At 43.8% G+C, this 16,002-nt stretch overlaps 4 protein-coding genes across 4 annotated transcripts in view; 3 read left to right on the top strand and 1 right to left on the bottom strand.

Annotated features, from left to right (window-relative positions):
- LOC127596466 (zinc finger protein 335-like) overlaps positions 1-5,484 on the top strand; it is a 13,572-nt gene extending 8,088 nt beyond the window's left edge. The window contains exons 15-26 of the mRNA XM_052058975.1: positions 19-146; positions 230-498; positions 1,402-1,516; positions 1,740-1,937; positions 2,055-2,197; positions 2,899-3,041; positions 3,123-3,220; positions 3,288-3,374; positions 3,580-3,663; positions 3,752-3,811; positions 4,274-4,367; positions 4,968-5,484. Coding sequence (XP_051914935.1) covers positions 19-146; positions 230-498; positions 1,402-1,516; positions 1,740-1,937; positions 2,055-2,197; positions 2,899-3,041; positions 3,123-3,220; positions 3,288-3,374; positions 3,580-3,663; positions 3,752-3,811; positions 4,274-4,367; positions 4,968-5,122 — 1,574 coding nt within the window. The 3' untranslated portion in view covers positions 5,123-5,484. The remainder of the gene's footprint in view (positions 1-18; positions 147-229; positions 499-1,401; positions 1,517-1,739; positions 1,938-2,054; positions 2,198-2,898; positions 3,042-3,122; positions 3,221-3,287; positions 3,375-3,579; positions 3,664-3,751; positions 3,812-4,273; positions 4,368-4,967) is intronic.
- Positions 1-16,002, top strand: part of LOC127593551 (coagulation factor X) — a 53,046-nt gene that overhangs the window by 19,305 nt on the left and 17,739 nt on the right. The gene's annotated exons all lie outside the window — the stretch shown is intronic.
- prok1 (prokineticin 1) lies at positions 7,718-11,415 on the bottom strand. The gene is made up of 3 exons (XM_052055973.1): positions 10,581-11,415; positions 8,554-8,679; positions 7,718-8,166 (listed from the first exon to the last, which is right to left on the bottom strand). The coding sequence occupies exons 1-3, from the start codon at positions 10,653-10,655 to the stop codon at positions 8,044-8,046; spliced, it is 324 nt and encodes a 107-aa protein (XP_051911933.1). The 5' UTR covers positions 10,656-11,415; the 3' UTR covers positions 7,718-8,043.
- On the top strand, positions 13,105-15,307 carry lamtor5 (late endosomal/lysosomal adaptor, MAPK and MTOR activator 5). Its single transcript, XM_052055992.1, has 4 exons — positions 13,105-13,272; positions 13,356-13,417; positions 14,420-14,537; positions 14,992-15,307. The coding sequence occupies exons 1-4, from the start codon at positions 13,238-13,240 to the stop codon at positions 15,050-15,052; spliced, it is 276 nt and encodes a 91-aa protein (XP_051911952.1). The 5' UTR covers positions 13,105-13,237; the 3' UTR covers positions 15,053-15,307.

The following is a 16,002-nucleotide window of genomic DNA, read 5'->3' as shown; positions in this document are numbered from 1 at the left end:
TGGTCGCTGTACTGGCAGTGAAAAAACTGAACGTGGTGTCTTCTGTCCGCTCTCCAGCCGAATCCGGCGAGCTCTCCGCCCAGAACGCCCTGAGCCTGCTGCTGAACATGAGCAACGCCCGCGATTTGGTGGGAGACGCCTTACAAGTTGGTGAAACCGCTCCAGTAGCAAGACCACTTGTGAAAATAAGAGTCGATTGACCGAGCCGATCGCCGACCGCGCTCCCCAGGTAGCCGTGCTCAAGTCGGACGGCGGCGCCGAGGTCAAAGCCCTGGAGAAGGAAACGTGGGGCGCGGTGTCGGCGGCGGCGGCGGCAGCGGGCCAGGCCCACAAAGTCGTCACCTTCCACGTCTCGGAGAACGGCGAGGCCGTTTTGCAGGAGGCCTACGGGGCGGAGACGGAAGGCGTGGCTCACATCGCCGTGGAAACCTACACGGACGACGGGGAGTTCAACGTGGTGGAGCAGGTGACCGAAGAAGTCCAAAGCTCCGAGTGCAGGTGAGGGAGTGATTGCAAATGTGGGCGTGGCTTTTCTGCTCATGATAGACACGCCCCCGGGCCAATGTCGTTTGTCCCGCTACTGTCCGGCTTGGAAGGCTGAATTTCTCAAAAGTTGAGTTCTGGGATCTTTTTAAGGCTGTCGCGGAATCGTTACATTGGGACAACTGTTGGAGCATCGAATTCACAATATTGTTCAATTATCAAGACTATTATCCAAATATTATTGATTAGCCTTTACATCAGGGGTGTCCAAACTTTTTGCCAAGGGGGCCAGATTTTATGTGGTAAAATGTCGGGGGGCCGACCTTGGCTGACATTCTTTACATTGAACAACAATATTGTTCAACAAATTTTAGTAAGCCAGTCTGTTTCACATTTCCATTTTTATTTGAATTTCAACAATCTTAAGAATTTCTTTTGGTTCATTTGAAACAGGAATTTGAAATATGACATATCAGTCAATATAAACACGGGAGTGATGTCTTGTTAACTCGTGAGTGATGCCCTCTAGTGTCTAAATGCTATTACTCATTTAGTGAATGCTATTACTCATTTAGCCACTAGAGGGAAGCAGTACTCTATGAAACATCACTCACCAGTCGACGAGACCTCAGTCAATGCAACACGTGTTCCATTGCGCCCAACCTGCGGGCCAGACGGCACTGATTTTATGACGGGGGCCGAGGGCCGGATGAAATTCCACCGCGGGCCGGATTTGGCCCGCGGGCCGGACTTTGGACATTCCTGCTTTACATGGATTGGAGCAGCTGTTTAGGACTTGTCCGGAATTTGCCACCTTGCCTCTGATCACAGTGTAAAAAAAAAAAAAAAATCCTTATCACGCAAATCATCTGCAATAATTTTCCACGGAGTAAATCCACAACTATTTTTTTTTTTCAGTCATGAGAAGAACGATCAAGTGCGGGCCGTCGATGAGTCCGAGGCGCAGAGCCCCAAAACGGAAAAGTTCTACCTCGCTTCCGGGTTGGCCGACGGTGTTCTGCAGCAGGTGGAGGTACTCAAGGAAAAAAAAAACTGCTAATCTGCAATCGATCTTTAAATCTTTTTTTTTTTTTCATGGATTGGTGGGGCAACAACTTGCATTGAAAGAACCACTTTTTCTACGTTTGTCCCATCGACGGCTAAAACGGTTTTTCCTCAAGTATTTTTTCCCTCATTGTGTCTCGTTAGCGACATTTTTCTTTCCGAGCGCGTATGACATTTCTGTCCGCTCGCAGCTCAGCAGCGAAGCGCCCGCCTCGCCTCCCGCGGCCAGCTCGCCCAGCGTCAGCGCCAAGCGCTTCTCCTGCCGCATATGCATGGAGTCCTTCCACGGCCGCTCGGATATGGAAAACCACAAGAGGGCGCACGTGGATCCCAACACCTTCAAGTGTCCGGATTGTGACTTCACCTCAAACTCTTGGCCTGAGGTTAAGGTGGGCGCGGGAACTGTGAGAATTTGTGGCGGATGGCACGGGAAGTTTTTTTTTTTGGTGGGAGGGGGGGGGTCTTTGGCGAACTCCAAAATGCTAAGCTGTGTTTGTTGGCTTCAGGCTCACACGGAGCTGCACTCGTACTTGCGGCCTCACAAGTGCCTCAGCTGCAGCTTTGCCTCCAAGAACAAGAAGGACCTGCGCAGACACCTGCTGACGCACACCAACGAAAAGCCCTTTTCTTGCAAACTTTGCGGCCAGAGGTACGAACAAAAGCGCTTTGAGCGGCTACCAAACAAAATACTTTTTCCATTTCGACACTTTCTACTTTGCGATTGAGTGACCTCTCCGGGTTCTCCACCACCTCTCATCTAAAGTCGCTCACTTTAGCGCGCCGTACATTGCAATGGCCTTTCCGCTATTTTGTGGGGGGGGGGGATCCATAATGACGTTTGCGTTGCAAGCAAAATCGGTAAATGCAAAATGAATGACAGTGAAATCGGGACTTTGAAATACGAACGTTCGAGGGGTGGAGCCATTGGAAACGGGCTGCGTTGAAAAGAGTGCATGTGTATTACACCGTAATTACATCTGCGCGTGTACTTTCAAATGAATTGATTTATAATAATAATAATACATTTTTATTTCTAAGCGCCTTTAAGTCGAGTGGTTAGCACGTCGACCTCACAGTGCAAAGGTACCGGGTTCAATCCCGGCTCCCCGGCCTTATGTGGGTTTTCTCCGGGTATTCCGGTTTCCTCCCACATTCCAAAAACATGCATGGCAGGCTGATTGGACGCTCAAAATTGTCCCTCTGCGTGACTATGAGTGTGAAGGTTCGTCCGCCTTTGCCCCGCTGGGATAGGCTCCAGCACCCCCCCCCCCCCCCCCCTGTGACCCTTGAAAGCCGTTGTCTGTTTTTTGCGGTTTGACGGGCACACGTTTTTTTTTTTTTTTTTTGCAGCTTCAATCGCAACGGCCACCTCAAGTTCCACATGGAGCGTCTCCACAACCAGGAACAGAGCAGCACGCGCAAAAGCCGCGCCGCCCCGTCCCAGCAGACCATCATCGTCAACAGTCACGAGGAGGCGCTGGCCACGCTGCAGTGTAAGACTTTCACCCACGTCGCCACTTTCAAAGGTGGCTTTTTAGTGGGACGAGCCTAAAAACACAAACGCGCGTTTGCAGCCCTGCAGGCCCACCAGGCCGTCATCGGCCCGGATCAACTGCAGGCTCTGGGGCCGGAACACATCATTGTAGCCCAAGACCAGTCCTTAACGGAGCAGGTAGCGCAATTTCGCGTTCACTCCAAGCCGCGCATGGTAGCACAACATCCTTGTTTGCGCCGCTCAGGAGGACGGCACATACATCCAGCAGATCACCACCATCGACGGACAGACGGTCCAGCACCTCATGACGGGAGACAACCAGGTCGCCGAGGTGAGGAAACGACTCGGAGCACTTCGGAGCAGACTCATTTAGTTGGGTTAGCGCGCTGCTCTGCTAGCGACTCTAGAGAAATCTTAACCTTCTCATATTTTTTTTTCTTTTTTTTTTTCGTTATATACGCCGGAAGCCATTTCCATGCCATTCAAATGCCGATCTCATTTTTGATTGGATAACGTTGTCCTTTTGCTGTGCGCAGGTGCAGTACATCATCTCCCAGGACGGGGTGCAGCACTTGCTACCGCAGGAGTACGTGGTGCTGGCAGAAGGCAATCGCATCGAGGTGAGTGAGCCAGTCACGCTCGAGTTGTTTGGCTGCCGCCGCGCGATGGACGCCCATGGGCTCACTCTCCGCTCACGTACCCTCTCAGATGCCGGATGGGCAGATCATCCAGTATGAGCACGACGGAGTCTTTCTGCAGGAGCAGCAGGTGATGCAAAGAAAGCACGGACGGTTTTCCGAGCAATTCGCACGGTTTGAAGGAGGACTGGCAGCTTTGGACGGAACGAATTAATGGATGGCCCGATGCATAATAAAATAGGAGAAAATAATGCTAGGAAATTGTGTTGCACGAAACAATTTATTAGACAAAATAAAATGAGCCAAACTAAAGAAAAAAACAACAAAATTTCTTTTTTGCTTTTTTTTTTCATGTCTTTATTTGAATGACGGGGATTCAATCTCATGTCATCATTCAAATCCAGTTTATTTTAATTACAGTCGTGAACTTTTATACAAATATTGACATACTCTATTCAATAGAATTTATTAAAATAATCATAAAAATAATCTCTAGATTGTTCGTCTTTATCCTGGTCTATATGAACTGGGGGGGTTTCACCAAACCATCTGTGCTCCCTTCACCCCCCTCCCCTTTTTTTTTTCTTTTTAGATCGCGGTCGGCACTGACGCTCCAATCCAGTACCTGCCTGTTGCTGCGTCGGAACAGAAAGAGCTGGAGGCTGACGCCCAATCTGCCGTCACAGGTCTGCCCTTCGGACAAATGTATCGATTTTTTTTTTTTTTTTTTTTTTTTAAAAGCCGCAACATGAAGGACATCTGCGCGCTTCAATGAGCTCCAAAACAAAACCTGCATCAAAAACACAAAGGGGTTAAAATGTTAGAAACACAACCAGCAAAGGGGAAAGGTCTGCTAATGCTTTAAAAAAAAAAAAAAAAATCCCCTCCACACCCACCAAAAAATAATGGGCATCCGTCAACGTTTTTGCTTTCCAAATCAGATATTTTGAATGACATTTTTCCTCTGGATTTTTTTGTGTGTGTAGTTTTTTAGTTTTCTTTAATCTACTTAATGCGTGTTCTTATTTTGATGAGTTGGGGGGTGTGATATTTTCAGCCATATCACCCAGTCCGAGTTTGAAAACTCAACTCGGCTGTATTCACAGAGCAATTAAAAACAACCACAACTGTATCCAAAGTTCTATACATGGAGCAAAAAGAATTCATACCACAACAAAAAAATAGAACGATAAATAAATAACAAAGACGGGAGTAAAAAAAGCACACACAAAAAAAAACTAAAATCAAGTCCCGAAGTTGACTGTGGTCCCTTTTCCCCGTTGTAGCGGCGGCAGACGCGGCGGTGACGGCGCAGGCGCAGGTGCAGGCGCAGGCGCAGGTGCAGGAGGTCTACACGGAGGCAACGCCCGAGCAGCTGGCGCAACTTCAACAGCAGCAGCCGGGAGTCCACTATGACGTCATCACCTTCACCGTCGAGTAGCTCCGCAGCGCCGCCTACCTGCTCCGCCGCGCGTTGCCCGCCCCCCAACATGGATTTGCCAAGCAAACAGAGCAGAGCAGAGGTGACGAATGTTTTCCTTCTGGGGCTGAACAGTGACTCGTCTATTTATTTATGTTTTAGAATGCCAAAATGATGTTTATAGAAAGAGTTGTACATAGCTTTGATGATTATTTTTCGTTTCTTCTGGCGAATCTCAAGATAATAAGCTAATCGCTGACACCAAATAAAACATTTTCTTTCGATGAAGAAGACGTGTTTTATGAATTTATATGTGTGACGTTGATTTGAGAATATTCACAAAAATGAGACCAAAATAAACACTGGATCTCTTGGTGTTGGAACCATTTTCATTTTCTGCAAATATTAACATTTATATTTGGCACTTGAGAGTTATGTTAATATTTCACGTGAAGATAATCCGAAAATAAGAAACTGATCATTTTACAGTCGTCGATTTTCCTTTCCTTCACGGGGCATTTGCAATCGTTTTTCGTTGCATTCATGTTGTCATTTCTAATGAACCGATTTGATAGATTTTTCCCACTGCCACGAATGGAGTTTTATCTGTATTTTTTCAATAGCACCATAAAATATGGCACTGTCTAAAAACACAGCCATAACAGTTAATTCAAAGAATTTAATCGTTTTAAGAAGGAGAAATTAAAAGTTCCCAGGTGTCTACCAAAGGCTCAGTGACATTCTTTGGTCAAATTACACAATAGAAAAAGAGACCCAGGTTGGATTGCACAAAATCTAAATTTTACTGTTCATATATGGGATGAAAAAAATGTGATATGCGTCGCATATGGGAAAGAAAAGTATTAATAGTGAGTGAGTTCAGTTTTCCCTTTTTGCATCACTTAAGACGATCTCTTATCAGGGCATCAACATTTGGAGTCGAAAAAGGTTTGGATTGAGTCCCTTTCGCCGGCTAATTCCACCGTCAAGCCTCAAGAATTCATTTGTGTGCTTATCTTTCACTCTGAGACCTTTTCACAGGCTAAGCTTTGTTATCGAGTCATCTTTTTTTTCTTCTTTTGAGGCTTTTGTCTGGTTACAGGCTCAAAGGAGGCCGCCCGATATGTTATCCTTATTCCACGCTTGGGCTTGTTTTTCCAAAAGTGCAATGGGTCTTCGATTGGGATTGAGTGACATTTGAGTGCAACAGTGACCAGCCGGATGAAGATCACATCTTGCCATCATTTCGTTGATAAAAGGTGCAACATTGTACGATGGTCATGGCACAAATGGAGTGACCCGTACTTGGCCCGTGTCCTACCGCTCATGAAAAGGCGTGTGTTTGTTATGCCACATATACAGTAGTTTTGAGCTACGTAGGATTGTTAAGACACATGTTGAGAATGACCCGAGGGTGTGATTGTTAGGCCACACGTAGCTTTGCAACTGATCGTTTTTAATGACATGATCATGTTGTTATGCTACTGTAATTATGAAACAGTTTTTTATGAGTGTGTGGTCATGTTACACATAGCTTTGCGATACCATTAGTGATGTTTTTTATGACACACACAAAGATTTGTGTCTCTGTGCGTGTTATTAATATTATATTTTTTTGTTTGAGTGTATACTGCACCCACAGCATCGTATCGGTTTGACTTTCACAAAAAATAATGTTAAAAAATCCAATCAAATCAAAAAACAGGTCACTTTTAATGCACCGTGGCGATGTGACCGCCATCCCAGGAAGTTGTTAGCGGTTAGCAGCAGCTTCCTGGTCGGAGCTCTCGCGATATCTTTTTTAAAATTCTTATTCAGTTTGTTTCATCTTTGATTCACTGATGGAACGGGCAACAAATGGGAATGTGGAGCGCCAGGAGAAGCATTTTAAGACGGCACACGTGAGTTACGAGAATGACGTTCATGTATTTAACACGTTTCAGAAGTGGGCCGTCATCTGCCTCCGCGTCAGGTCTCCCACCAAGGTAGGCAGCGAATTCCTTTTCACAAGCTCACAAACTCTTGTATCGATTTTATTTTTCTGTTTCGTTCATGTTAGAGTTCGTTATTTGGTTGTTGCTCCATCACGGAACGCGTGATGTGTGCGTGCTTGCGTGGCCGAGTATGTGTAAAGGTGTAAGCGTGGACGTGCGGAACCGATCTCGAAGGTTGTGTAAGCTTATGTTAAATTATTAATTATTTTCATTTTATATTTGAGCATTATATTCCTTTATGTTATAGTTACCTAAATTATATTCAATTTAATAATTGTTGAAAGATTCTTATGTTGCTTGCGTCTGATTGGCTGAAGAGAAGCAGGAAGTGTTTTCGTTTCCGGAAAGAGGTGTGTTCGTTCGGGAGTTGCGGAAGTGTAGAAGTTGAAAAATAAAAGCTGCGTTCCAACGAAGTCCATCCCTCCTTTTTGCCCATTCCTAACGTAGAGCCATCCATTCAAAACCTACGAACCCCTCAATTTACAGTTGATTGGCTTGAGAAGATTTTCGGTCCAAAAAAAAAAAGATTGGGCAGCCCCGGGTTCAAGTTAATATGGAAGTCGGCCGAACAATTGTGTTAGCTTTTTAGTTATGTAAAAGTAAATAAGAGGACGCATGTTCATCGCCGTGTCAATCAAGACATCTTTTATTGGCAAGAACAGTGTAAGTTGAAAACTACGAACCCCTCAATGTTGTCGCGTCCTATGACAAAGTAACGTCATACACTACAATACATACATTAACGAGCCGTCCAAAAAAAGGCTTGAAAGTGCCCGACGTCCCTTTCGTAGCCTGTTTTTGGTGCGCGTCCCCCTTGCTTCGCGGTGGCACGCGCTACTGACGCAACATTTAGTTTTTGGAAAATAGACATACGGTTCACCCTTTGCCCGTCGCGGCGGTGTAGTTTTTCATCCCCGGAAGTCGCGAAAGTGATTCATCTGGCCCTTTTTATTGAAAGTCTATGTTCTTGTAATCTTGGGTGCATCTGTACTTGCTTCCGGCGTAGCGGGTGCACACCAAGTGCGGGAGGCAGGGGCAGGTGTGGTGCTGCCTTTTGCCGGGGTAGGGCACCTGCACGAGGGCAAGACAGGAGCTTCAACGAGCGGCCTCTTCATTCCTGCACTGATGAGCTCAGAGATGATTCATATTTTGGTTTTGCAGTTGGACTTGTACATGCTTGTGCAATACGGATTTTCCATGTTTTAAAGTTTAAGGGGAAAAAAACTCCTCATTGAACCTAAAACCTTAATTCATAAATATGACTAAATATATTACTAAATCATTATGAAATGCAAAATAAATAAAAAATCCTCCCAAAAATGCTTGAAACTTATCTTAAAAAAAGACCTGATTGTTACCCTATTTATAAATTTGGCCAAAAAATAGATGCTAATTTCCTTTTTCAATGAATTTCATAATCTTGCCGTTATGTAGCTGGATGTCATCTGCGCGTCCCACCTTGTGGCTCAGCGGGTGACAAAGGTCGCCTTCCGTGCCCCTCGGGACGCACATCCTCAGGCCCCTCAGCCACAGACTGACGGCGCAGCACAGACCCAAGCCGCACTGCATGTCGCGCTCGCAAGCCTGTAGGGAGACGCGGCGTGTTCACTCACGGGTCGTGCCCTCATTCCCGTGCGACTTTCCAAGCAGCGGTGAATATGTCAATTACAAACGCATGTATATGAAGAAAAAAAACGTGAAACCAACAACTGTAGCATTCCTACTTCTGTAGGAATCACAAAATCTTCTTTCTACACTCTTGCATTTGGGTAAATCGCATCTAGTTTGTATTTAGTCCCTTGCCCCGCATTACCCCGCTATCTGGATTTTGGCCTGTTTTACTGCCGATTCACCCGCACGTCGATAAGGCACTTTGTTTATGCTGGTATGCGTGGTTAAAAATACGATATATATATACAGTACATTTGCTCGCAACGGCTATTTTATTGTTCACGTCTGTAAACGTGAGCGGCGACAAGAGGAAAATGCCAAGCGTCGTGACACACGGCCCTCGCATGACCTCTGACGGAAGCCGCTTTGGTGGAATTGCATTTGGACTTCCACGCCGCCCCCGCACATTTTGTACCGTTTCATCACTCAAGATCTATTTACAAGCGGCTATCAATTGCAGCCAGGATATCGTTCCCTCCGGTGGACGTGAAGGAGGATGAGGATGTGGTCTGCGCGCTGTCATGCGGAATCACTTTTTCACTTCACACGACTGTGCATCTATCGCATTGGAATACAGCGCGTGAGCCGGGCTTCTATTTGCGCTGAAGTGGATCTAATAAATTAATGCGGAGAAACATTATTTGCATGCTGATTGCGCTTCGGTAATAGTGGCAAATTTGTACCCATGCAGCACAGGAAATTCCTTTGCCTGTCAGTGAAAATGAAACCAGGATTGCTTGTTAAGAGACAAAATGGACGACATAATTCACGCGCCGTGAAAATCACAACTTGTATGGTACACGGCTAAAACAGTCATTTCAGTTGGAACGACTTTAAAATATCAATTATTGACTTTTCTGGCAACAATGTTAGTGAGCACAACAAAGCAAGCGAGTCGTTTGCTCCAAACCAATTTGCTGAATTGTTTTTTTAACCCGCATTTTTAATAAGTTGGGCACAATACAAAGGGACCAGTAGTTTGAATACATTTTTATATCTTTATTGTTAAAAGGGAGAAAGCCAATTTGAATTGAATTGCCCATCTTCAAAAGTTTTTTTTTCAACATTTGTTGCAAAAAAAAAAAAAAAGGAAATTAAAAGGCATACATTTGATAAAATCGCACCTTAAGAAAATGATAGCAAATGTTAACGTACAGTTTATGGATCATGATGAATTATGATTTGCAACAGGAGAAATACTGCAAAAATAGCGTCTTGGGAAGAAAATGAACACCACAGACAAACAAAAAGTTGCAAATCATTTTGGGGCGTTCAAAGTTTGAAAAAAAACATTAGAAAATAATTATTAACAATTTGTACTGTCTGAATGATAAAATCTGCAAATAAAGAAATGCTGATTAAATGAAAGGAAATCAAATAGGAATCTATCTCGGTCGGTCGGTATAGATACACACACATACGCACAAGTGCTTGTCAAAACGTTTGACTATCATGAAGAAGTTGATTTGGTTCCATAATATTATTCAAAAAGTGAAACTTGTGTAATGCAAGCATACATTCCACAGACTGATACCGTTCAGCTATTGATTCATTGACATTTAGATGGTTATATTATGTGACAACTATATTACAATATTCAATTTTTTTTAACAAGCGCCTGTGTATGTGCCTGTGTGTATATATATGTATATATATATATACACATAAAATTATATATATATTATATATCAAATTAAATTATATATTATATATATATATATATATATATAATTATACATTATTTAATAAAAAATATAATACTGATAAAATAATAATAATAATTATTTTAATAAATTCAGTATTATTAAACTCACTCCTGTGATGACGGCTCCTCTGGACCAGCTGACGGACGCAAGGAGGAAGGACAGCAGCAGCACTCGGAAGCTCATGATGATGACAACGGGTCCCGTGGTAAGCTTTGCGGCAGTCACTCGGGCTCCCCCCCCACCCCCGACTCGTCTCTTTATCCGCTTGGGCTCCCTCACCTCAGCTCAGCTCAGTTCAGTTGACTTCCCACCCACTCTGTGTGCGAGGTTCCCCCCTCGGCCGACTCATCAAATGCTTGTGAATGGCAAGAGGCTCTGTTGGATGGAGGCTCCTCCATCCTTGGCTTTTGTTTGATGTGCGTCTTTCCGCGACTAATAATTAAACGAAAACTGTAACAAATAGCAGAAACGGTAACATTGATCAAATTCCACACCCCCCTTTTGAGATTTTTGTAATAGGCTCCACAGAAATAACCGTCAGAACTCAAGTGTCTTTCTTTTCCAAATGTTTTCTAGAGGTGAAGTGAAAATGAATAACAGGGGACAAGGTGGTTGCAAAAGTGTGCACACCCTCTCATAACTCGGATGTGGCTGTGTTCAGAGTGAACCGGTCCCGTTCAAACGAGTTGAATGGGAGTCAGCCAAAAATAAAAAATAAAAAATTCTGCCATTTAAAATAACCACAAATAAAATTCAGCTCCTCAAGTGGGCCTGCCATACGTTTTCGCTGTATTTCAATCTGTTCATAGTTTTCCAAACTTCATTTGATTAACAAAACCTTCCGGGCCTGAGCTTTAAGGCCATAATTCGAAAGATACGTTGGACGCTAACTCATGACTGCTCGTTGATTAAAAAAAAAAAAAAAGAAAATGATACCAGTGAAGCATGGCATTGTTAGCATCGAGGATTCACATTTCTGCTGCAAGACATTTAAAAAAAAAGTCAGCAAAAGCCTACCAGAACATCGAAAGTTTATTTGGGCTGAATGAGAGTCCTTTTAAATGGAGACAATTGTGCGCTGACATTCAGCTAACACGAGATTGAATGTGATTGGTTAATTCTGAACACAGCCACATCCCAGTGTGCACGTTTGGTGGTTTTTTTTCACCAATATTGTTTCAATCATTGCGTTTTGGAGAGAAAAAAAATCCTTAAAAAAAATAAACAATCTATAAAAGTAACAAAATGCATGATTGGCTTGAATGGCGCAGCACTTCTGAGGTGTGGCTGAGCAGAAAGTCAGTTGTCCAAACTTGTCCAAATACTTTTGAGCCTGGGTTAGAAAAGGGCCGCCGAACACCCCCACTATGGGTCAAATCTTCATTTTGGGATTTGTCACTTTGGTCTGATTTAGCGAGGTTGGGATGTGGCCACGTGCAGCAAAACAACGTTCTGGCCCAGATGAAGTGTGTGTGTGTGTGTGTGTCGGGTTTTGATTGAGTGCGTAGGTTTCATGAGCATTATTAGGATGCGAGCCTGCCGCAGTGCCGCTGATGGATTCCTCCAATGTACCAGCCACATAATCATATCGGGCCATTTCTGCCTCGTCAGCAGCGCCGCCCCTGAGGCCCGCCTGTCTTAAGGCTGACTTTCCGTCAAAATCCATCAAGCTAATGCCGTACAAATGAGACGCTCCGGGTTGATGCCCATCACATTTGTGTCATATCTTAGGATCAATATCATGCCTCATGCTTTTTGCATCGAGGCATACCTCGCTACCCCCCATCCCCCCCCCCCAAAAAAAAATCATAGCTCTCCGAAGTTCATCATACCAACATCAAATATGGCAAGGCAGTGGTTTTATTCCGATAACATACATTTAATACAGCATCACTGCCTCGGGTCACGGTTCTTGACGACGAGAACGATTCGTAGTGGGGAATACGTTTTTTTTCTTGTACGGCACATGACGCAACACAAAATGTGCGAGTATAAGAAGCACCGGCATTGGAAAACTCTATCTTCCTTTTTTTGGCCCTTGCGGCGACTCGTAGCGCTGAGCATGTGACAGTCAGCTGATTCGTCACCGGAAAAGCATCAAAACACCAACAAGTTGTGCCTTTTTTTTCAATATTCCTCTTAATAGATTAACAAAAATGGGAACATGTTATTTTCATAGCATACAGGACTAAACCAATGCAAAAAACTACTTGAACTGTAACCCCCCCCCCCCCCCCCGAGCCCTATGACCAGCTATCTAACATATATTGTTGATAACTGTCCCTTTGTTACTTTATTACTCTTGTAATCAAGTATTTGTACCATTTTACTTTTACTCATGTAAAAGAGTCAGCCCAATACTCCTACTTGGATTTATTTAACGTTTTACGCGGTTGTCTGTACTTCCACTTTAGTGCAAAGTGTGAGTCATGGTTAGAGTACGTTTACTGCTTTATAATTTGGAAAATAGACATCTGGTATCTACAATAATATACACCCCCTGCTTTCAAACACTAAATTGTACAGAACAGACACTAATTGTCATTTGTTTTCGAGGCTCTTTACGCATTTTCCCATTCTTATACGTGTGTTTCTGTAGTTGAGAACACGGTTTGCCAAATCGCGTTTCTTCCCTTATTTTGGCCCTTGCGGCGACTCGTAGCGCTGAGCACGTGACAGTCACCTGACTCGTCACCGGAAAAGCATCAAAACACCAACAAGTTGTGCCTTTTTCTTCAATATTCCTCTTAATAGATTAATTACGAATGGAGTCGACACTGGAGCAACACCTCGACGACACGTGAGACCCTGTTTAGTTTTTTATGTTTCATATTTATGCAAGCCGATGATTTTTTTTCTCCTTTTCTACCGCATCGTTCGCAGCATGAAGAATCCAGCAGTGGTCGGCGTTTTATGTACGGACGAGCAAGGACACAACCTGGCATGTAAGTCAACTTACATGACACTAACTATTGTTCGCTAAACTCATTAATAGATTTTAGCCCTTCACAAATACGTCTCTAATTTAGGCTCGGGGTTCTCGAACTCTTTATTGCCCACACGACTGAAATTCTCTACTGCACGCAAATAAATGTTTTTTTTTTAATGCCTACATCCTCAGAGAAACACCGACACACACAATACCCAAATGCGTTTTCTTCTCTTAGTTTATTGGCACGCCCCTGCTCATATCGTGCATATCGCTGGTTGAAAATGCAAACTGCCATGCAAGCTTTGTGTAGTTTGAAAGGTGTGTAACGATAACGGCGTTTTCTGTTTTCTGAGAATTGTATTCTGACTTGTTCAATAAAGGTTAAAAAAAATATATATATATATATATATTGCCACCACGTGGTCGTCGTCTTGTGATATTTAAAGCACTACGTTTGTGAAATGGGCCATCTTATTTTTGCATGTGTGCAGTTCCAGCAACCCCTGGTGGTGAGTTTTATTAGTGCAGTTTCAATCGAATCGGACACGTTTCGGCCACCTCCGTTTAACACCGACGCTAATCGCCGGAGGAAGGGGAACGAAACCCGTTTGAGTTCACTCCCTTGAGTTGTTGGACAACGTCCCACTGGGTGACAGCTGTGTGAAATTAGAATAATGAAATGAAAGCGTTTGCCAATCAAATGAGGCTTGTTCTGTCCTGTTCACATTACTCGCAGGTTGATGAAGGTGATAACCCAGGTGCATACTTGTCAACTTGTACGTTTTCCCCATATTTTGTACGTTTTTTTATCATTTCAAATCATGTATGGCGTATTACAACTTTTATACGGGGGGGAAAAAATTGGGAACCAATCTCACAAAGACTATTTGGGCTCAAATCCAGACCGTCTCACCTGCTGGTAGCCAACGACAATGCCGTCGTCGATCGCTACTATTGTCACGGCAAACCAGCAAAAGTAATCCTCAATCGTATATTTTTTTTCCCTCCCCAACAGGCCGCGGCTCGCTGTCAGACGAGCACGGCGGCGTCGTGTCCGTTTTGGCCAAACAGGCCGCCGCCCTCACCCGAGACCCGACGGACACGCCCACCGTGTGCCTGGAGTCCGACTCCGGGTGAGCGCCGGCACCGGTTTTGTTCGTCAGTGTCAAGTGACTGAGAGGAAAGATTTGAGCGTTTTCACGAAGTTCACAATTGTCGAGAAAAAGGTGTACGAATGGCAACAGGAGTTGAATTTAGTTGTTGTGGACGTGCTGCCACCTAGTGGCAGCTCTCTCATTTTCCATCGATGTTTGCTCTTTCCAATGGTCTTGTTTTGCCACAAGAGCAGAATTTTGGTCGGGTGTTTTATTTCATTTGATGAACATCTCAACTGATGTTTTCTGAACGGTGGCCATTTAGGGTGTGACACAAGACGGATTAAGAACAACTTTTTCATGTACACCTTTTTCACTTTAGCGCCTTTTTCAACGTTGTAGCTGTATAGTTAATTGCGCTGTTACCAGGATGATGGGAGCGGGGGGAAAAAAAACAAGTAAGCATTGTGCTTTCTTCCTACATGTTTTTCAGCACCATTTTGGTGAGGAATCATGGGACTGTCACGGTTGCCGTTCACAAGATTTCCTCCTGAAAGCAACTTGAAAAGAAACTGGACAGAAAATAACTGAAATGTTTTTTTGTTTTTTTTGTCCCAAACACGTCTGTCTTTGCCCACTCAAGTGAGCGAGTTTGTAATTGTTTCAATATGTGCTTCTTTATGAATGAACTTGATCATGATGGATTTATTGTGTCATCTTTGGCATTGTCATGTGACATACGGAACGTGCATCTGTCTTTTTCTGTTTTGCATAATTAAAACATAATATTGCGATTAAGAAAAAAATAACAGAGATGTCATTATCAAAAATATTTGTTTATTTTATACTTTTTACTCCTAGGGCCAAATACTAAAAGTTTGGTGTGTGTGTGTGTGTCCTGCAGCATTCAACATGAAGTATTTAAATGTAAAAAAAAGAGTGTGACATCTTGTGTAATTAGTTTTTTTTAAAATAATGTAGTTGCATTTAAAAAGTAACAAATGTTGATATGGAAAAACATGTGCTAAAAAATGTCATATCTTGTAACGTTCCACCTTTGTTAATTCTTGATTATTGTTTTTAACACAAGTCTGCCCTCTTTCAACAACGTTTAATGCAGAGGACCGACCGCAAGTGGCCTCTCTTTGGGCTCCCCTTGTTTAGTCGATAGTTAAAAGGCAGAAAGTATATATTTAAAAAAAAAAACACACCCACACACAAAGGTTGCAGGTGTGCCGGAGCCTATCCCGACCCTGAACTGGTCGCCAGCCAATTGCTGGGCACACTTAGCTGAAACAAGCATTTGCACTCACACCTTGGCACAATTTGCAGTGTTCCGTTCACCTGCTGTGCATGTTGGAATGTGGAAGGAAACCGGAGTACCCGGAGAAAACCCACACAGGTACGGGGGAGAACATGCAAACTCCACACGGGAAGGCCGGCTTTGAACCGACAACCTCTCCACTGTGAGGTGGACGTGCTGACGAGTCTTCCAACATTCCGC

This window comes from Hippocampus zosterae, chromosome 2, assembly GCF_025434085.1.
Source record: "Hippocampus zosterae strain Florida chromosome 2, ASM2543408v3, whole genome shotgun sequence".
In the NCBI taxonomy this organism is placed as follows: Eukaryota; Metazoa; Chordata; class Actinopteri; order Syngnathiformes; family Syngnathidae; genus Hippocampus; species Hippocampus zosterae.
This window is presented reverse-complemented; position numbering and strand designations above follow the sequence as displayed.